General features: G+C 41.1%; 1 protein-coding gene across 2 annotated transcripts in view; it reads left to right on the top strand.

Annotated features, from left to right (window-relative positions):
- Positions 1–23,068, top strand: part of Pxd (Peroxidase) — a 310,908-nt gene that overhangs the window by 247,410 nt on the left and 40,430 nt on the right. For both annotated transcript variants that reach the window (XM_067139197.2, XM_067139206.2), the window contains 4 exons: positions 548–724; positions 3,489–3,685; positions 6,969–7,164; positions 19,744–19,941. In XM_067139197.2, coding sequence (XP_066995298.2) covers positions 548–724; positions 3,489–3,685; positions 6,969–7,164; positions 19,744–19,941 — 768 coding nt within the window. The remainder of the gene's footprint in view (positions 1–547; positions 725–3,488; positions 3,686–6,968; positions 7,165–19,743; positions 19,942–23,068) is intronic.

Consider the following 23,068-nt stretch of genomic DNA (forward strand, 5'->3'; position numbering starts at 1 on the left):
AACAACAACAATTAACACTGCTCCAACTCTACGCAAACCAAGTGTTCCACACAATGACTCCACGTTCGTACACACACGGTACTCAGTACTTCATGGCAGTACACACACAGTACTCCAAGACACAGTACTCAGCACTCAGCAGATTATCCCCCTAGAAAGTTTGCATATGTATCACAGAACAAGTTGTAAAGATATGAGACTCCTGTTATCTATAGAAGCGGAGGAAAAGGGACGTAATTACTTCAAATTAAGTTAAGAGAAAATCGCACTTAAATATTGCTCCTTGTACATTAGGCATGCTTAATTCTTAAGATTTCAGATGAGCAGCACATAATACAAACGGGATATTAGTACACATGCTTCATAAATAAAATATTATACATCATTTAAAACATTCACATTTCAGCTTTCAAAATGTGGAAATTGATTTGTTTATTTATTTTTACATACATTTCAATAGATGAAAGTACTCTGTGACTGCAGACCTCTATCTGTCATTTCTCTATATCTGCCAACGATACCTTACTTCTGTTATTTTGTATTGTAGGAGTTCAACATCCTCCTCTGTCTGTGTCCGGCAAGCCTTTGGCCTCAGCTCGTCTCATCAGTTACACCGTCTTCCCAAATGCTGAAATCCCCGACAAGAAGTGGACTCTAGCCGCCATGCAGTACGGTCAGATCATCACACACGACATGTCTATGGCTCTTGGCACCACGCAAGCTCGTAAGTACAAAATAATGAACCACAATATGAACTGTAAAATAAAGTTTATTGAACAAACATGAAATACTGTATTATGATGTGAAAATATTGTAGCACGGACTCTCAAAGTAAGAGCGAACTTCCCGATGTATCATATTTTTCAGTTGGTAGTTAAAGAAGGTAATGCCGTGTGATGTATTTTTTAAACTACTGATTTTCAGATATTCAACCGATTTGTTCAACTTTGGACATAGGATGGAATGAAGTCACTTATTTCACATATTTCATTCCTAACTGATCTTTATTCTAAATTCGTCTATATCCTTGGAGTTACTCCATGAACGTGAATACTTGACATTTTGAGTGGTTAGCATAGCCTATTTAAACGAAATCAAATGAAAATAACAGAATGTATGTGACCAAAATAATGAGAGGAACTGTGTTGAAATTTCTCTTCAAATACTGCTTACAAATATTTATTTGAATAATATTTTAACAACTTCAAATTTGCACTGTATTACAATCTGTCTTGGTCCCCTTAATATTGCTATGCCAATGTATAGTAATCAAATAATATATAGCTTAGTACACAACCCGGATATCCCTGAACTTTAATGAGTTTCCAAAAATATTGTTAAGCTACTTTCCCGCGATGTGACAATCGAGCATACTTACAAACAAACAGATAGACAAAGACAGACAGACATTGAACTGACGGTACTTGCAACTTTTGTACGGTACCTAATCGGAGGAAAGAAACGAACTATGAGACAAAAATTTAAAATGTACAGTTACAGACAAAATTATAATTATATTTACATAGATTAACCTCCAGTTCTGTAGATTTAAAACATTCATCATTTCTGAAATAACCTCAAACTAATGAGCATTAATTCATAGACGATAAACTCTAATGGTAATTAATGTGCCCTGAAACGCAGTGATAGTCAAACAATGTGATGCGTCCTACAAGGTTTAAAATGAAGCTCTGTACCAAGAAACACTGCAGTCAGTTCTTTATATTTAGATACTTATCAGTAGAAAAGTGCAAAGTGCCAAATTTATGAACAGTAAGTTATTAATAAGAAATTGTCTCCGACGAAATACTAAGGAGATTAATTTTTGAGTACCGAGCTCGATAGCTGCAGTCGCTTAAGTGCGGCCAGTATCCAGTATTCTGGAGATAGTAGGTTCGAAACCCGCTGTCGGCAGCCCTGAAAATGGTTTTCCGTGGTTTCCCATTTTCACACCAGGCAAATGCTGGGGCTGTACCTTAATTAAGGCCACGGCCGCCTCCTTCCCACTCCTAGCCCTTCCCTGTCCCATCGTCGCCATAAGACCTATCTGTGTCGGTGCGACGTAAAGCAGCTAGCAAAAAAAAAATGAGTATTAAATTAAAGGAAAAAATACTACTTTTCATCGATATTAAATAATAGATTGATGATAAAGTTAAAATTACCACACTGAGAAATAAACAAAAAATCACAATTTTTTAAAGGTGCCAAGTCTTGCAAACATTTCATTTGTGCTTTGTTACATTTATTAGTCAAACATCTGCAAATAATGTTTTTACACTCTTCCTTAGACAAATGGAATCACGGCCTTCAAATCGATAATGTTTTCGAGTGATATAGAACATATAAAGGAACGAACTTCTAACATTGCTGACTGTATGTCTTTCACATAGGGGCTGCCTGGCAGAGGCGGTAAAGGTGTGCTCTGTTCGCCCGGAAGGACGTGGGTTCGAATCCCCGTCTGGAAGTCGTAAAATTTAAGAAACCAGATTTCCACTTCCGGAGGTGCATATGGCCCTGAGGTTCACTCAGCCTACACCAAAAATGAGTACCCGGTTAATTCCTGGGGGCAAAGGCGGCCGGGCGTAGAGCTAACCACTCTACCCCATCACGTGCCGAGGTTAACAATGGTGGAAGCCTTTAACTTCCACTCCTCCAAGGGCCTTCATAGCATGTAAGGAGGTGACTTTACTTTGCTTTTCTTTCACATGTTTCCTGTTTTTCAAAATGTCTTATCTTTTTTATGGAAACATGCTAATATTCTGATGAGTCATAGTTGACGGTGAGAGGTCAGGAAGTAATCGATATTTCATGAAGATCACTGGAAACATATGCCTGTGTGACTACTTCCCTTTTCTTTATATATAAGTGCAAAATCAGAATCACAAGGAAGGAAACTACTGTATGCCCACTTACAAGAAACCGTTATTCTATACCTTCAAATAACCCATTTGCTACCAGAAAAGAACACTAATCAAAAGAAATGAATGGCATATTGAACCTTTCATATGTGAGTGTTTTCAATATTAGCACCACTGCCAACTTTTAGTGGACATAAGAACTCTTTACTCTCTTCTCTGGACCTAGCCCTGGTGACAGGTGATGTTGCACACTTCTACTGATAAACATCCATTTGTAATTTAAATTGTAATTATGTCTTTGTGTAGGGCCTATACCACACGATAAATAACTAAATGTGTGGCGTGAATCCCCAAATGGGAACGAAGTATTGGGGCGGGAGGTGCAACACACTTTCCTGCAGTTACAAATTGAAACTGGTCTAAATACGTTAGATTGTAAATACAGGTTGAAAGAAGGACTGATTTTCACAGTTATTGAGTATGAAATTCTCCAGACAAAATTATTTTATAACTTTATCATGTTCTACGTTCTACCGACCGACTAATATGTCCAAGTTAATATATAGACTATTAACTCTCAGTAGGTAACATCTAAATGCATATTATCTAAACAAATCTCTTTGTCTACAGAGGCGCATCCTGTACAGTGCTGCACCCAGGACGGAGCTTTCCTTCCCAAACAAAACAGAAATCCCAGTTGCTTTCCAATCGAAATCCCTCCTCATGACCCGGACTACGGCAAGAGCGGTCAGCAGTGTATGAACTTCGTGAGGACCAGCACGGATCTGTCTATGGGCTGCTCTAGTGGCTTCAAACCAGCAGAACAGGTGATGCTTCATTTCTAGAGAAAACTTCTCTACAATTATTATTATTATTATTATTATTATTATTATTATTATTATTATTATTATTATTATTATTTCCGTCTCTGTGGTATAGTGGTTAGCGTGATTAGCTGCCACCCCCGGAGGTCCGGGTTTGATTCCCGGCTCTGCCAAGAAATTTGAAAAGTGATACGAGGGCTGGAACGGGGTCAACTTAGCCTCGGGAGGTCAACTGAGTAGAGGGGGGTTCTATTCCCACCTCAGCCACCCCTGAAGTGGTTTTCCATGGTTTCCCAATTCTCCTCCAGGAAAATGACGGGATGGTACCTAACTTAATGCCACGGCTGCTTCCTTCCTTCTTCCTTGTCTACCCCTTCCAGTCTTCACATCCCCTCCAACCACAAGACCCCTGTTCAGCATAGCAGGTGAGGCCGCCTGGGCGAGGTTCTGGTTCTCCTTCCCAGTTGTATCCCCGACACAAAATCTCACGCTCCAGGACATTGCCCTTAAGGCGGTAGATGTGAGATACCTCGCTGAGTCCGAGGGAAAACCAACCGTAGAGGGTAAACAAATTAAGAAAGAAAGAAGAAAGAAAGTATATTATTATTGTTGTTATTATTATTAGACCTATTATTATTATTATTTTCGAACTGAGCCTCTTTTAATTAGTTGATTGGCTTGTCCTTTTCGATTCATGCACAGGGTCTCGGAAGCATATTATTATTGACATGATAATGTATAGGCTTTTGGACTTATGCCCAATTTAGACGTTATAATAGAAGTGGAAATGGTACGTTCATTCGCCACCAGATGGCTCCCAGGACGTGGCACAACGAGCGTTGTACTTTTCGATTCATGCACAGGGTCTCCGAAGTATATTATTATTATTATTATTATTATTATTATTATTATTATTATTATTATTATTATTATTATTATTATTATTATTATTATTATTATTATTATTATTATTATTATTATTATGTTTTATATGTTTTATTTTATTTTATTACGAATATTAATACTGCATTCAGATCCTGTTCTCTCTCTGAAACCAGATTATCCTGACACACTTTCACAAGGATGTAACTTGAAAAGGACGATTCATTAATTGATTATCTTTGGACATAATACAGTATTTCCTGATTATTGTCACATCTTTTGCTTGAGAAATACAGGCGTGAATATTTATTGCCAAAAGAAAGAAACTTCAGGGTTATCTGAACTAACAATAAAGCTACGTACACTAACACCATTGCCGTCGTCCTCGTGTAGGGGTAGCGTGCCCATCTCTTACCCAGAGGACTCGGATTCAATTCTCGGCCAGTTCAGATATTTTAATTCTAGACTGAAAGTTGGAACGGGTTTCACTCAGCCTCGTGAGACCAGTTGAGGAGTTGTCTGATATGACAGACAGCGTATCCGGTCAAGAAAGCGAAGGCACGCGGCTGAGGATAGATATTGTCGTGCTGATCAGGCCTTGGTCGGCTAAGACAACAGCTTCACTGCAGATACTGAAGAGTCGCGTGATGCGAGTGACGACTTCCTTATTAGCCATTATTGCTGAATTTTCTTGACCGCTTTTAAGGCCCATTATATCAATCATTTCCTCTATCGAACTCGTAAGATTCACCAAACTCCATTTTCCAACCCATGATCTAGAATTAAAATCCGTGGGAGAGCCGATAATGAAAAGACATGCTATCGATACAACACACATCATGGGGCAGGCTAAGATACCATTACCATCTGCCATTAGCTCTTGAGAATACTGTACTTTCACACATTTGCATGGTACACGAGATACTCGTCTGTGGATGTAAAATGTTTTTGGCGTTGCTCTGTCATCAGATGGCAAAATACAGAGTTTCATTCATTCCAAGTCCCACTGTGGGTGGGGGTGGTAGGATAAAACCTACGGTATCCCCAGCCTGTCGTAAGAGGTAACTCTGAACTTGGGAGCGTAGCTTGGCGACATTGACCCTGGCATTGACTCCACTTATTGTGCGCGCACCTTTTAGTGATAGATGGACACCCTAGTGCTGAATCGGTCGACCTTGGTTATCTTCGAGATTCGTATTGACAACCTTTGAAACACAAACTATGTATCGCTTATGATCGCTGTGAGACATCTGGCGTACACTTTACGTACTCGTACTGTTGTTGTTTACACAGCAAAGCCGAACTATAGAATTCATACTAGGAACAAGTTGCGCATCGAGAAATGTTATATAATATTATATATTGTGTGTGTGACACAGATGCTAGCGTAAGATAATAAAGGTTTAGAAAATTCATATCGATCGATCATATTATCGATTCAATTCGGATTTCATTTCCATTCAGTTGGCAGTATTACCGGAACCGGCAGTTCTCCCTCCTTACTCCTCAACCCAGTACAAAAATCTATCACTAAAAAGTGTGCGAATAGTACTTGTACCAGGCTCTTCACTTTCACTTATCCTATCCGTCCTTCCTTGGCCACCTCTTGTTATTTTCCGAACCATACTGTATTAGAGCATTCGAGGCCAAGGCAATCTTTCATTTTCACTCCCTTCGTGGTTGTTGTCTTTCTTTGGCCAATAAGTACCTTTATTTTTGAAGTGTCGGATCCCTTCCATTTTTTCTCTCTGATTAGTATACCTCGTATTTTTACGTGGTAATAGATTAGAATACAAAGTAATTTGGTTTGTAGGAAGTGTTATGCAACCCGTTGTACCACAATGTAGGAAGAGTAGAATAAATTCAAGGAGTTCTATAGCCTGCACCCCTAATATCTATCCAAACCTCATAGCATTACCGTTGTACAGTGTAGGGTATACTTGTTACTGGCTTAAGTAAGTTTGCATTCTAACCTATTAGCACCTAATAATCCGGACTCTACTGATTAGTGATATAGAGGATGGTTGCCTATAGTCCAGATACTTAGTAAAACTCTTTCAGAGTAACCGGCGAGGCGTAGTCATGTTGGTAGTGTGGGAGGTCTGATTAGCGCGCTCTCTCTCTCTACCCGTTTCGCTATCTCTTAACTCGCTTTTTGACACGTTGTGTTCAGCCAATGTGTACAGTGCTTATCACGTTGTGTAGACGAAGATTGGCCAGCGAAAGGAGTGGGAGATGAGGCAGCCCCCTTCCATTACCCCTCCCCACATGCGCATCCGATTCCCGCGCAAGACGTTTACAAATGATATGGTCTATAGTTGTACTTCTTTTTAAAACAATTACCACTACCAACAACATTTTCCTACATTGTAACACCAAAAGTAATGTATTTTCTTTGTTGTAGCTTACTGCAGTCACGCATTATTTGGATGGCTCCTTCATTTACGGATCGGATGAAAATACAGCGAGATCACTGAGGGCGTTCAAAGGAGGAAAGCTGATTGTGGAGTACAAGCATGGCAGAGCATTTCCACCGACTAACCCTAACGCAACTTCAGCCTGCGATCTTGATAGCCATAACGACGCGTGCTACATAGCAGGTAAATACAATTATTATACAGTACTTGGAATACCTTCGCAGGCAGTGGCTGGTGGTTTGAAAATGTGGCGATGCACAACGAAAATCAGGTGAGGTTGAACATACTTTAGATTTAAAAATTTTGTACCGCTAGCCATACAAAGCTAAATGAAATGCGCTTTAGTAAAGTACACACAAGCATACCTATTGATACAGGAAGTTCAACCGTCTTTCAAATGAGGAAGAAAGTATCATTCATATTCACTTTGTAACAGCAAAATATTTGGGGTCGTTTTCATTCAAGAGAAAAATTTGTATGACGCAATCGATGATCTCTCAGTCAGATGGCAAGCATGAGTGCTCCTACATCTTGACAGCTTACGAAAATAACGACTTTCAGATTGACGACGCTTTCATGACTAGGATAACATCAAAATGACCGGGCGAGTTGACCGCGTGGTTAAGGGTGCGCCGCTGTGAGTTTGTATTCGGGAGATAGTGGGTTCAGACGCCACTCTCGGCAGCCCTGAATATGGTTTTCCGTACTTTTCTATTTTCACACCAGGAAAATGCTGCGGCTGTACCTCACTTAAGATCACTGACGCTTCTTTCCCACTCCTAGGCCTTTCTTATCCCATCGTTGCCATAAGACCTATCCGTACCGGTGCGACGTAAAGCAAGTTGTAAAAAAATGGGGCAAATATTCAATTACACGACAAGGAATAAGGGATTGAAATAATTTATCACGGGGAATGTTCGTCAAATTTCCAAACTCTTTGAAAACTTTTAAGAAAAGGCTAGGTAAACATTAATTTTTTTACAATCTGCTTTAGCTACGTCGCACCGACCCAGATAGGTCTTATGGCAACGATGGGATAGGAAAGGAAAGGGCTAGTACTGGGAAGGAAGTGGCCGTAGCGTTAATTAAGGTACAGCTGCAACTTTTGCCTAGTGCGAAAATGGGTGACCACGGACAGTCTTCAGGGCTACCGACTGTGCGATTCGAACGAGCTATACGCCGAATGCAAGCTAGTGGCTACATGATGCAAACCGCGCGACCAGTTGCTCGGTAGGTAATCTGCCACCTGGGTGACAGCACTAAATGCAGGTCATTGATGATTGCCTGGTCACTGTATCGAGTGAGTGCCTGTTGTTTTTATTCAAAATATGTGCCAGTACATAGCACAAACCGAATAAATAAAATGTTCATACCACTTCGAACAAATGCCTTTTTGAAACCAACTTCTTTGGTGTTTATTTTATTTATTTATTTATTTATTTATTTATTTATTTATTATTTTCACTTGCAAGTATGTCAGGGAATTTGGAAAACCTTTCTCAATGGAAAAAATAATGCCAGGCTCCAGCTCTCCTTCCTCGCGCAAGCTAAAATCCTCTACGAATTGTCCTTCCGAAAGTTTGTAACTTCCCTGCACACCTGTTGCAAACGTAAAAGCTCCCGGCTTCCTACGGACAGCCTACGGATCTGTAAAATGATGGTCTAGTAAAAGAATCGTAAATTCAGGAAATTAACTGGGATTTGTAAAAATTTGCAACCCTCTTCAAAAGCTGCCCCTGCTCACAGGACAAGTGTGTGTCTTTTCTCTGATCAAGTTTACCTAAAAGGGAGTTATTTTGAAACCAGGAGTGCAAGTTATTTGTGTCTGTCTTAAAACTGGAGTGTGGCATCGAATGGAAATGTAAAATGGATGATTACTGGCATAAAGAGAACTGTAGTTCTTTTAAGGTGATATTACAGACTAGCGCTACCTGTGTGTTTTGCTGTACGGTGAGTTTTAGCCCTATAGGAGACGGCCTTTTCCCCTGAAGAAAAATGTGTTTTCTAACAATGTTGGATGCACATACTAATTCTTTTAAATGCTGAAAACATTTCCCAGCAGACAAAGGGTCCCCATACTACGAAAAACGTAAAACTGAGCAATTTCCTCAATTGTGCCGAAAGTTGAAGGGATAAAGGGCCCGGAAATGTTTCAAATTGTAAGTCTTGGATAGCTCTATCAAACTGAAAACAAAATTTCGAAAATCATTTCCAGCCTAAATATAGTTCCAGAAAAACAGCCTAAAATCGCTTGTCGCTTTAATCGTTTCATATTCCATTCAAATCCTAGCCAAATTAACATTTACATAATTCTTTCTGTAATGTGTTCCTTGGTTCAATACCCTCAAGCGAGGTTTTTAAAATGTCCACACCGAATGTAGTTATAAGGGTTTAAGTAAAACTCTCCATTGACTCACATTAGCGCTCGTAGTGGTGAATGAAGCCCCTATCTAGCGGCGAGGATAGGAATTGTGTTGGCTGCCGAAGTCCGTCGCACTCCTCTGGAGCAATGATAAATGACTGACAGATGAAATGAAATGTTAGTGGAGCGTGTTGCTGGAATGAAAGATGACGGGGAAGACCGGAGTACCCGGAGAAAAACCTGTCCCACCTCCGCTTTGTCCAGTACAAATCTCACATGGAGGAACCGGGATTTGAACTCATAAAGAATATATTCTCATATTTTCTCATATTTTCTCATGTTTTATTATATTTTATTCACCTAAAATTCGTAGCTCATAACCCTTTGGATGTTTTCAACATTTAGTTGCTTGCCTGAAGGGATAGAACTGTGGATTTGTATTTAGATATGAAAAACGGAGGTAATTATCTGGTGAGGACATAAGTCCGTTCGCATTGTAATCCGTACAACAGGAATATTCAGCCTGGGGAGGCCGCAACCCGCTCTACAGCAGCGTTAACACAGGTGTCCTTGCAATTGAATGGCTAGGAGTTTCGCCGGCAACTTGTCCGTCCACGCCGTTAAGTGGCTATGCATACCTTCCAGGCGTTCTAAATGGCGATACTCCACTATACTGCATTATCAGGAATATGTCGTCGTTGCATCTAGAAAAACCTCTATGTACTGTAATAATATTTCAACTTAGAGCTCTGACCAAAAAGGTTCAGAATTGCATGAACTACAGCGTGGTTGGAAACAACGTGAACCGGGTATATGGGCGTTAGAGGGTTGGTCATGTGGATAAATAATTTGAAAGAAAAATCGATATCCCGCATCGTTGTCACTTTATCAGCTGCTGAAATCCAACAATCAGATCACTTCGTCGGCGAATTCAAATGGACTTTGCAAGGCTGCTAAGGGCACCGGCATGAGAGCACCAGTCGAAAAATAAAACTTTGCCAGGCGAGGGTTTTAAACACAGACCTCTCAGCTGACAGGATCGCTCCACAGCAAGTATGCTCCGGTGATACTGAGTAAAACGAACGGCGTGTTTCTTGTTTTTGATGCTGATTTCTCGGCATGGCTTTCAAGCCATTCTTAAGTCCCGCGCAGATTTAGCAGCAGTGTCGCGCAAGGCCCATTTGAATTCGCCCTCGAAGCGATCTGACTGGCTAACTTCAGCAGCTGATAAAATGACAGCGCTACACTAAGCCACTAAAAATCACTAAAAGTCACTAAATCCCCCCTGAAAAGGCCCGGTTGTTAAAAAGAGAAGCTTTCCATCCTCCCAATGATTCTTCTTCTCAAAATTCCCAATAATTAGACTTTTAAAAGTTTTAGAGAAAAGGCAGTTTCTTTCCTGACATAGGTGTAAAAACTTTCCCTCCATGGCAGATTGCCCCCCCTTCCCCGCCAGTGTAGCTGATGGATATTTTCTGACCCATCAGCAGTTTGCGGAAACGAATAAGTAGAAGGGCATAGTTTTCACCCTGGGACTCTCGTGTACTTTCTCTAAACAAAAAAGGAAAGACAACTGTGGGATATATCAAATTATTTCTTTCAAATTATTTATTAGCATGACCAATCCTCTAATACTCGGTTCACATAGTTTCCGACCACGAATTTTCGTTCTAAGCGATACATGTGCTGCAGGTCAGTATTTTCCTCCTCAACATAGTCACATAACGGTGTTGCGAGGTTCAACGACAATATTCTGTCTGGACAGAAGCGTGAATCCCTCATCAACAATGACTATAAATACTCAAGACCTGCGGCACCGACTCTAAAATGGTCGACTGTAGGAAGCAATTACATTCACACTCTATAATCGTAAGAGAAGCATATCGTGCATTTCCTCCTTCCTACTGTTCCTTCGAGGCGGGGCAGGTGTGGAGAAAACACAATAATAAGAGGGCAGTACTCAATGGTTACCAGCACTACTATGATTTCATCACGTGAGACGATATTAAATAAGCATAAGTAGACTATGGGATATTTTGAACGTGAATGTGTTATACAATATTGTGTTCCCTTTTTATAAGTATGTTTAGAGATTTTAATGTAATGACATGATTTCTACCAGCGTTTCCAGAGCGAATGTCTTACTTGTAGTACTTTGCATGATTTCATAAATGAATTTGTACACCAAATTAATTTACCTATAAGAGAAGGTGAATTAAATAACAAAATGATAACCCTTGCACTGGATAAATATACTAAAATTCTTAACATTACGTTTACTTACAGCATAAACGATACTTAACAATTACATCTGTCTATTCAATCCTGACATCCTATAGGATTTTGTGGTGATTGTCGTGATATCATTTTTCTCCATGATATCCTATCACTGACTGGCTTTATTATATCATGCATCGTTCTTCCACATGTACTGGTAATATGGCTAATCCCCCTTGTTGGAACTCTTCCGCGTGCCCTCTGTCCCTGGTTTTTTCCTTGAATGATCAACTTGGCTCCGTATGTTCTAGTCCCCTATTCATTACATGACCAAAGTATTTCAGCTAGTAGAGTTGTTTGTGTGGTGATTGGTCCTTGGAATTTTTAACATACTTCTCCAGCAAAACATTTTAGTTGCATTGATTTTATTCATCTCTTTCTTTCTTAATGTCCACGACTCAATCCATACATTATTATGGGAAATACCATGCAGTTTACTAGTCTTATTTTCAGGCTCATGGAAATCTGTTGAACTTTCCACAGTCGTGTTCATTTTTTCATTGCCACCTTAGCCAGATTACATCTTCATTTTATCTCTTTTGATGACCCAGAATTTGTTATCAGTGTTCCAAGATAAATGTATTCATTGATCCATCCGCTTTATTTCCGATTGGTTGTTATACTGCCTTTCCATTATTATTACTTTAATTTTCAAGATGTTCAGTTCTAAATGGAGTTCTTGGATATCTTTTTTAATTAACTGAATGAGTTTAAATAATAATTCTTCTTGGCTGTTTACCAACAAATCTGTATCATCAGCAAAGCGCAAGTTGTTAATTTTTTGGCCACAAACTGAAACACCTCCTTCCAATCCATCCACAGCTTTCCTCATGATATAATCCCCATTTATATGTTGAGGAGTTGAGGCGACAGTATATAGCCCTGTGTACCTCTTTTGGAACTCCTTTAATAGAGTCTGAAGCACTCTCATTGATCCTGTGGTTTGTTTATACAATTCAACTATCAGCGATATGAGGTGATTTGGCACATCCATCGCCCTTAACACTTGCCATAGATGATGCCACTTTTATTGTCAAAGGCTTCCTGATAGTCGATTAAACATACGTATAGTGGAGAACAAAATTCTCTCGACTTCTCTATCAACTGTCGTGGGTTCAGCAGGTGGTCTTGAGTACCTCTTCCCTTTATTAACCTGCCTGTAAAATAATTTAATTTTCCTTATCTACGGAATGTAGAGCCCATCAAGTCCATATATTCTAAAAATAAAGTAGCATTTCAGTATCTCATTAATAACGCGGAACATTACCTTATGAGAGTAATGGTTCTGTAGTTGCCACATTCATGGAGATTTCGTTCTTTTTTGGATGGGGATGATAATGCAGTCTCTTCATTCAATTAGATATGGGAATCAGATTTAGAATTACATTTTCGAGATAATGTGGCGGTTTCTTATAGCTGAAGTGAACACAGAGGTCAAAAAAAGAATATCCCTACTGTAACAGTAACAGTGGTCTCTAAGTAATTTTCTGTACTTTCTCCCGTTTCCATCGACCGATAATGACTAATCTCTGGCATCTTCAAACTGTGCTGTGGGTTCAACAACGATGCCTGGCCTGATTATCTTATCGAATTCTTTACACTATTGTTAAATCTTTCTGATATCTCTGTATTGAATCTTTCGTTGAAGCCGAATGAGTAAATATAAATGAATATGAGTGGCCTTGTTGATAAGTAGAAACACGACTTAGTAGAGCAAGCAAGAGTCAGTCATTATTTACAAGTTGATGGTCACTTGCCAAGTAGCAACCAGATGGTACGCCAGAGAGGATATTGGAATTAACCTTTGTTAATGTAGGCGTACAGGAGTGTGTCGCTTGTTTTACTTAATTAGCATTTGTGGAGGAAAAAAACCTTGCATCCTCTTTAAGCTGAACAAAAGACGACCGACACCTTGAAACTGAATATCCTGTGAGTGTACCTGCTAGTCATGCGTGGGTGACGTTAAATGCTCCCGTGGCGAGGTATGAGGAGTTCATAGCTTCTCACTTTTTCTTATTTCCTGTGCAGGAGATTGTTAGTACTGTATAATCAACACTTCATCTCGATTGGCTTCCCCTCTCTACTGAAAATGGTTTATGGAAATCACTCATATTTTCGACTTGTCGTTACAATAACTCAGATGTCAGTATTTCCGATCTAGTTTTTCTGCCATCCCGTGGCACTGATGTCTAACGAAAATAAGAGAAAATTCTAATCGAATATTCTTTCGAATACAGCTTTCACGAACACACGTCATATCGAGTACCTCATAGTTCATGTTGTGGTATTCGGTTCCACCGGTATCCGGTACTCAATATTTCTTCGGCATGTCCTATACGAACTCGACACTGTGTAGAGTGATAGCTGAATCGGAAGTAGGAGGAATTATTTTATAATTAAAATGTAATCAGTCCGAAGCACGGTTCTTATCCCATTCGAGAGGTTTTTTTTGCTAGGGGCTTTACGTCGCGCCGACACAGAAAGGTCTTATGGCGACGATGGGATAGGAAAGGCCTAGGAGTTGGAAGGAAGCGGCCGTGGCCTTAATTAAGGTACAGCCCCAGCATTTGCCTGGTGTGAAAATGGGAAACCACGGAAAACCATTTTCAGGGCTGCCGATAGTGGGATTCGAACGTACTATCTCCCGGATGCAAGCTCACAGCCGCGCGCCTCTACCCGCACGGCCAACTCGCCCGGTATTCGAGAGGTTTAAGAGGAAGGTCATACGCCTCATTATAGGAAGAAAGAGACTATTCAAACTGTCGAGAGAATAAGGCTGTATAATTTAACACGTTTTCCTAAGACTGACACATTTCATACAGTTTCATTGGTTTCTGTATAGACGCATAAATTGATTTACAGTTTATAAACGACAAATAATCAAAACAACGTGCGTCAGTAACAAAGGCTTAAACTTCAGACAAATGTATTAGCATCCAAAACACGAAATCACATCTTAGATATTTTAAAACGTTCTCTTAGAATTGGAAAATTCCTTTGTGGACGCGAAATATATCAGGCATATGTCGCATTGAAAAATAGCAACCCTGCCCTCTCGTAGCTAAAAGTTTTTAAGTAAGAAATTAATGCAACCCTACAGACACTAAGTATCTGAAAAATGAAAACCTACAACCTGTTTTCCAGTCAATGACCGGGTCAGGGATGTAATGAATGAATCATATATAGGCTATTATAACGATGGGGTCGCCACTCCCAAAGTGATATATATTAATGAATGATAGATGCTACGAAATGAGAATGGAGAGTGTTGCTGGAATGAAAGATGACAGGGAAAACCGGAGTACCCGGAGAAAAACCTGTCCCGCCCCCGCTTTGTCCAGCACAAATCTCACGTGGAATGACCGGGATTTGAACCACGGTGTCCAGCGGTGAGAGGCCGACGCGCTGCCGTCTGAGCCACGGAGGCTTTTATACACTAAGTATCTAATAGTGTTATATGGATAGATCAGCTTGATTGAGCGTACAGGTTGCTCAGAGGAAACTGCAATGGCTGGGGTGAGGTCCCAGTTAACAGTGGTGGTGATGGTGATTATTATTTTAAGAGGAAATACAACTGGGCATCCATCATCTATGGAACACTAATCAGAGTGAAAAAATGGAAAAGGTTCGATACTTGAAAAATGAAAATATCGGCCAAAGATACACAAGGGCCCTCGAATGCTCTCATAGCGCCGGAGTAGGAAAAGAACAAGAATTGATTGAGGAAGGTCGAATAGGATAGATGGAAGTGAAGAACCTGGCAGAAGTAAGTGGAAGCAATGCCAGGGCTCAGTTATGGGCCCCGTCTTCGCCAACCCAAGTTTCCAAGTTCAGAGCTCCTGGTGCCCCTTTTAGTCGCCTCTTACGACAGACAGGTGATACCGTGAGTGTTGTTCTACTGCCGCCACCCTCAGAGGGTCCCAGGTAACAATATAGCAGTCTTCTTAACTTGATATATTTATAAAACAATTTACTTATTGTTATCTACGGCATTTGGAGCCCATGAAGTCCATATATTTTCGAAAGGAAGTAATGTAGTTTCGTGAACTCTACACGGAAAAATTCTATGGAGAAATGCTGTGTTCGCGATTTTCTCAGGAATGGCCGAAAATATTGATGGAAATCCAAACGTTTACATTATAAGCACGACGTTCGGAAGAGACTTTCATATTTAGGCCTGGAAAATCATATGCGTATCTAGAGATTGATTATCTCTTGTATGATCGATTGATATGTAGAAACAATTTTATTTTGTTGGTAAGTCTAGCAGTGGTGGATATTGTCAGGAGGCAGAATAGACAGAGTTCGTTACAGGTATTTTACTAGAATACATTGAGTGGATTCATCCTATAAGGAATTCGTGTTGCTGTTGTAATAAGAGATGTCTGTGAACGGAACGGCCGGCAACGGCTCTATTGGAGAGTCACTCGGTAACAGATGGGCGAGATCCACATGTTCTTCACTATCACCGTGACGATAGCTGTAAACCAATAAGGGAAACACATGATGCGCGTGAGACAGATACAAGCGATCGGAAGAGAGCAATTTGGGATAAACCACTTCATAGTAATTTGATAACAATAATGGTGAGCCTAGTGCAGGTCTTTCGATTTGACGCCTCATAGGCGTCCTGCACGTTTGTGAAAATGGGGCCCTAACTATGATGACAACACATTACTACTTACCAGAGGGTCGCCGCTTACAGACTGGAGGTAAATTCTGCAGGAATCATTGACGATGCGTGCAATCTTCAAGTCATAATCACTTCATTACCAAATATCGTGGACATTAAACATAATTTCCACCGAGCTCGATAGCTGCAGTTGCAGTTGCGGCCAGTATCCAGTATTCGGGTGATAGTGGATTCGAACCCCACTGTCGACATCCCTGAAGATGGTTTCCCGTGGTTTCCCATTTTACACCAGGAAAATGCTGGGTCTGTACCTTAATTGAGGCCACAGACGCTTCCTCCCCACTCCTAGCCCTTTCCTATCCCATCGTCGCCATAAGACCTAGCTGTGTCGGTGCGACGTAAAGCAACTTGTAAAAAAAGCATAATCTCCACCCATCTTCAATAAATAGCTACTAATTGTGAGCAGAAACTCATTTACTGACATTCATTTATGACAAATGGACATAAAATGGACGCTGTAGTAATGATGGCCAATGTTCTCGCTCGAGACTCTGACGTCACAGATCTCGGGACTCGCGAGAATCGAGACTTATTGTACTGTGCTGCGATCTGTGTGATGTCCCAGTATCTACGAGCGTAAGCTTGATAGCATATAAACGGCAGTTATTGCGTAGAATAACGTTCTCATATGGAAACGTGTGCGTCGATACATTTTGTCAAAAGCCTGCAAAAGTACTGCATGTTCAACTATGAGCCCCTTAATAGCATTAACGGAAGTGCAAACAGAATGTCAATATGTTAAAAATCGGTTCACGAGTTATTTGAGGTGGACATCTTAGCTGAATAACCATCACACCATCCGTGGTCGGTCCATGAAACGCTGGCTTGGTCACCTTCAAGAAGCCATGCGCTCTGTTCATCTTGTTCCGAACGATGCACTTAATACGAGGGGCGTACTATACTGTTTTACGCTTTATTTTTTGTACATGCGGGTGTGGTTCACATTTCACTTTTGAAGGTGGTGACGTGTAACCAGTGTCTTGTTCCACCATGTGGTAGCAGCACACGCACAGGGGCCAACGAATGCACTCGTCATGGCCATATCATAACAACACTGTCAGTATAGGAGCAGACAACATGGAAAGAAACCGTCAGGGACAGCGCTATGGTTCCTATGGAATGAAGGCGTGACAACTGCAGAAATTCATCAGCGCTTGATGGCAGTCTGTGGGGAACATGCGCCGTCACGGAAAACAGTTTACAGCTGGGTGGAAGGTTGGAAAACAGGGCGCACATCGGTGGACAAGGGAACCAGTTCTGTAAGGAACGTGACAGTGTCAACACCAGCCAACATCGCCCAGGTCGAACAGGTCATCCAAGGAAACAAATGCATCACATTTACGGAAATGGAGGCAGCCATGGGAATAAGCCGAAACACCCTGCAGCAGATCGTGCTCGGCCACTTACGGTTCGGGAAGGTGTCATCCACCTGGGTGCCTAGACTCTTGTCTGCAGACGAAAAGCAGAGGCGTGTGGACGTGTGCAGAGAACTTCTGCAACGCCGTGATCAAGATCCAGCCGACTTCATGGCTAGGCTTGTGACTGGTAATGAGACATGACTCCAGTACCATGAACCACAAACGAAACAACAGTCGATGCAATGGAAGCATAGGGGCAGTCCACTGCCAAAGAAATGTCGAACAGTGATTATCACCTGTTCGGGAATATGAAGAAACCTCTGCGGATTTTGCAGAACTGGACACAGGCATGGATACGCAGCACTCCGAAAGAGTGGTTTCAGGAAGGTCTGGAGAGACTGACACATCGATGGCAACAGTTCATACAGTTACAAGGAGATTATGTTGAGAAGGTGGACGTAAGAACGGATGTGTAATGTAGTTCATTTGGGTAAAAAAAAAATGTAAAACATTATAGTACGTCCTTCATAGAACCAAGTGGAGATTGGCTTGCAAAACAGCGAACCCTGTTCCATTGCAGGACAAACGCTACGAAGATGATGATGAATTTGTTAATAACTGTGGATAGAATATACACCCATCTGGATACCTCGTAATTGTCGACAGGGTAGCTTCTTGTGATGCATACCGGGCCGGAGGTGTTCTCTGTGACGATTCCCCTTCAGTGATTTTATGTGTTTTTAAGTGCCGGATCATCTCAGGAGTATTTTACTTCTTTTGAACAAACAACACAACGGACTGTGCCATGTGTCATCCCTTCAAAATAATCCCACATCCACGACTTACAATTCTTTTCGGACATCGCTTTAAATTTGTCGCGTACAATTAGACACAATTACACATTGCACCGTCAAATACCGAAGTACCTAACTATGACGCGAATACTCTACAACCTTGTAGGAAATGATTTCCTTCGTCACCATAATGTCGGTAATATCTGGCCAAATGGATATTGAACGTAGGATCTGATAAATTATGAGTGATAATTTTCTGGGTCACTGCTAAATGCAATAGTAAACTATCTCAGTTCTCATATTGTCTAGTACGCATCATTATACTGTAGCACCGCCATCGATATATCGACTTCCTTGTAAGTGCATAACTTTCGATGGTGCTGTCTGAGGATTGAACGAGCCTCTACGCTGATAACTTGACAGACCTGCTCTATTCTCCCCTTAGCACTGTTTTTCTCCTCCCCAGTACCTTCTCGCGGAGAAGACAGGAGGAGGTTCGTTCCCGCCAAGTTGCTTCTTTTCCGATATTAGAGTAAGAAAGTAATGGTGCCTATTGTTTCCCGCAGTCGACCATTTTGCAATCTACACTGCAGGATCGGAATAATTGACTTACTTACTAACTTCCTCTTCCTGTTCCGACGTCAGAGTTCATTCCATCTCTTCATAGGACGACTAATATCTCTTTTTCCCGTAGGATGGTATTCCAGGGCAAGTTTTGGGATTCTGTTGTTATCCATCCTCAGAACGTGTTTTTTTCCAATTTATCTTGTTTTGGAATATTCTTCATTCACTGAGAATATATTTAATTGTTGTCTTATCTCTTCATTTCGTATTTTATCTTTTAGGGAGTATCCTTTCACTGATCTTAGGAATCTCATTTCAGATGACTGTATTTTATTCCTATAGCTTGTTTTATCCACCCATGTCTCACTTCCATATAACAAAGTTGGTACAGCCATAGTCTTATAGAATTTGAGTATCTTCTCTTACTTTTGATTGAATGATTGAGGTGATTATAATTGTCTGGAGAATCATACTATTCTTCCGGACAGACACCGCGACGTGTGCGTAAGTGGTTATCCATCTACGCGATGACCATGGTCAGCGTTGCTTAACTGTGAGCGGCAAAATTGTTGTTTGGTATTATTTTCTAACTTTTTTCTAAGGTGAATATGAATTGAAACTATGACCTTGCTAAAGTATATGATGTTAAAATATGTTGAAATTTTGCTGTGTCTAACGAAATGTCGAAGATCTCAGACTTTGCACATCTTTCAGGTGACGTGAGAGTTAACCAGAACACACAACTCACAGTGCTGCACATCTTGTACCTACGAGAACACAACCGTGTTGCTCACATTCTGCAGCACATCAACCCCCACTGGGACGACGAGAAGGTTTACCAGGAGGCACGTCGAATTGTGGTCGCTGAGCACCAGTTTATCTCCTACTACGAGTGGTTGCCGATCTTCCTTGGTGAGTACCACTTCTGTTCCTATCATCCTTGTTGACTACAGCTTTTTAATTCACTGAACACCAGTTTCTTCATATCTTCCGTGGCGACTACACTCCATTTATTCACTGAACACCAGTTTCTTCATATCTTCCGTGGCGACTACACTCCATTTATTCACTGAACACCAGTTTCTTCATATCTTCCGTGGCGACTACAGTCAATTTATTCACTGAACACCAGTTTCTTCATATCTTCCGTGGCGACTACACTCCATTTATTCACTGAACACCAGTTTCTTCATATCTCCCATGGCGACTACAGTTCATTTATTCATTGAACACCAGTTTCTTCATATCTTCCGTGGCGACTACACTCCATTTATTCACTGAACACCAGTTTCTTCATATCTCCCATGGCGACTACAGTTCATTTATTCATTGAACACCAGTTTCTTCATATCTTCCGTGGCGACTACAGTCCATTTATTCACTGAACACCAGTTTCTTCATATCTCCCATGGCGACTACAGTTCATTTATTCATTGAACACCAGTTTCTTCATATCTTCCGTGGCGACTACAGTCCATTTATTCACTGAACACCAGTTTCTTCATATCTCCCATGGCGACTACAGTTCATTTATTCATTGAACACCAGTTTCTTCATATCTTCCGTGGCGACTACAGTCCATTTATTCACTGAACACCAGTTTCTTCATATCTCCCATGGCGACTACAGTTCATTTATTCATTGAACACCAGTTTCTTCATATCTTCCGTGGCGACTACAGTCCATTTATTCACTGAACACCAGTTTCTTCATATCTCCCATGGCGACTACAGTTCATTTATTCACTGAACACCAGTTTCTTCATATCTTCCGTGGCGACTACAGTCCATTTATTCATTGAACACCAGTTTCTTCATATCTTCCGTGGCGACTACAGTCCATTTATTCATTGAACACCAGTTTCTTCATATCTCCCATGGCAACTACAGTTCATTTATTCACTCAACACCAGTTTCTTCATATCTTCCGTGGCGACTACAGTCCATTTATTCATTGAACACCAGTTTCTTCATATCTTCCGTGGCGACTACACTCCATTTATTCACTGAACACCAGTTTCTTCATATCTCCCATGGCAACTACAGTTCATTTATTCACTGAACACCAGTTTCTTCATATCTCCCATGGCAACTACAGTTCATTTATTCACTGAACACGAGTTTCTTCATATCTTCCTCGTGAATACAAACCTTGCAGTCGATAATCATAGAAAATGAATGGAAGGGGTCCGACACTTCGAAAAATTAAAGTATCGGCCAAAGAAAGACAAAGGTCAAGAAGGCCGTGAAAATGAATGACTCCCTAGACCTCCTGAACCTAATAGTGTCGGGGTCGCAAAAGTAACAAGGGCTGACGAAGCGAGGTCGAATAGGATAGATGAAAATGAGGAGCCTGTGACAAGCAAGTGGAAGCAATGCCAGGACTCAGCAAAGGGCACCGTGATCACCACACCACGATCCCAAGTGAAGATCCCCTAGGTCCCTTTTAGTCACCTCTTATGACAAACAGGGGATAACCATAGATGTTATTCTACTGCCCCCGCCCACAGGGGGATAAATATACATCATTAACAAGTTTTATTAAGTAAATATTATTACTTCTGTATTAAAGAGCCTCCATGGCTCAGGCTGCAGCGCACCGGCCTCTTACTGCTGGGTTACGCGGTTCAAATCCCGGTCACCTCATGTGACATTTATGCTAGACAAAGCGGAGGCGAGAGAGGTTTTTCTCTGGGTAGTCCGGTTTTCCCTGCCATCTTTCGTTCCAGCAATACTCTCCAGTATAATTTCTTCTGCCAGTCATTAATCATTGCCCCAGAGAGAGGAGTGTGACAGGCTTCGGCAGCCGGCACAATTCCTATCCTTGCCGCTAGATGGGGCTTCATTAATCTCATTCCTGATCCGGTCGAATAACTGGAAACAGGCTGTCGAATTTCATTTTTTCTGGAGACCTTTGGAACGGCAAATCTGGCAGACGAGGCAACCCTTTTCCCTTGGGGTTGAAGAAGTGGGGGAAACCACTGCCTTGTGGTAAAGAGTGATCTTCAAAGGCTGAGGGAGACAACCCCTACATAAAACAGCATGTTTGGAGGCTCAGGTGGCAGCCCCACCACCAAGCTCGGGTGCTGTGGGCTAATAACTTGCACATCTTAAATCCACTTATTAAAGAAACTGAAGTGAAACGAAACCGGATGGATACCTCGATGACCAACTTTGGCCCAAAAGGGAAAGTGAGAATTGGTTGTTGGAATGTTAGAACTTTGACAGAGGAAGGTAAACTAAAGCAGGCTGAGAAAGAGATGCAAAGGGGCACAGAGGAGAGGTCGTCCTAGGAAGACCTGGAAGAGGACTGTAGAGGAGGAGGTTCTTGAAGCAGGGAAGACTTGGAAGGAAGTTAAAACATTGGCAAGTCGACAACCACAATGGAGACGTTTCATGGATGCCCTATGTTCCAGTGGGAACGAGAGGAATTAAGTCAAAAAAGTCAAGTTTCTGCCCTATTTAATAACAGATATTGTTTGCCTTCTGCAGTAACAGGAAAGGGCTTCCAGGCCTATTAGTTGCAGGAATGGAAAGTTTTGTATCTTTGTTGCTACCAAAACGGATGCAGGGTGGAGAGGAACAAGAGAGCCACGTTACGGCAAAATATGTCATAATGACCAGAATAATTAGTTGAAATTAATCATTAATACAGCAAACATAGCTCAGAAACCTTCTTAATCACACGTAGCAATCAAAAGAAGTAAATAAAACATATACATGCTTGAAATAATAAAATTAACAGCATTAAGCTCCTACTAGTGGGGAAAATGACTCCCGTTTTACTACTGATTACTGATCAGAATAATCCACTAAAAATATATAAAATTTTAAATAACGATATAAATAAACGGTGTTAATAAAAAGTTATTCCAGCCAATTATGTCATAAAATCGAGAGGTTGTTCTTGTGATCTCTTGTCTTGTAGCTAGCTCACTCGATCCATTCAAAGATCACCCCGCCTTTGCAGAAACGCTTGCCTCCAGTCTTTTCTCGCCATCCTCCTGCTATGAATAAGTCCACTTCCTTCAGCGAACTCG

Source organism: Anabrus simplex, chromosome 1, assembly GCF_040414725.1.
Source record: "Anabrus simplex isolate iqAnaSimp1 chromosome 1, ASM4041472v1, whole genome shotgun sequence".
In the NCBI taxonomy this organism is placed as follows: Eukaryota; Metazoa; Arthropoda; class Insecta; order Orthoptera; family Tettigoniidae; genus Anabrus; species Anabrus simplex.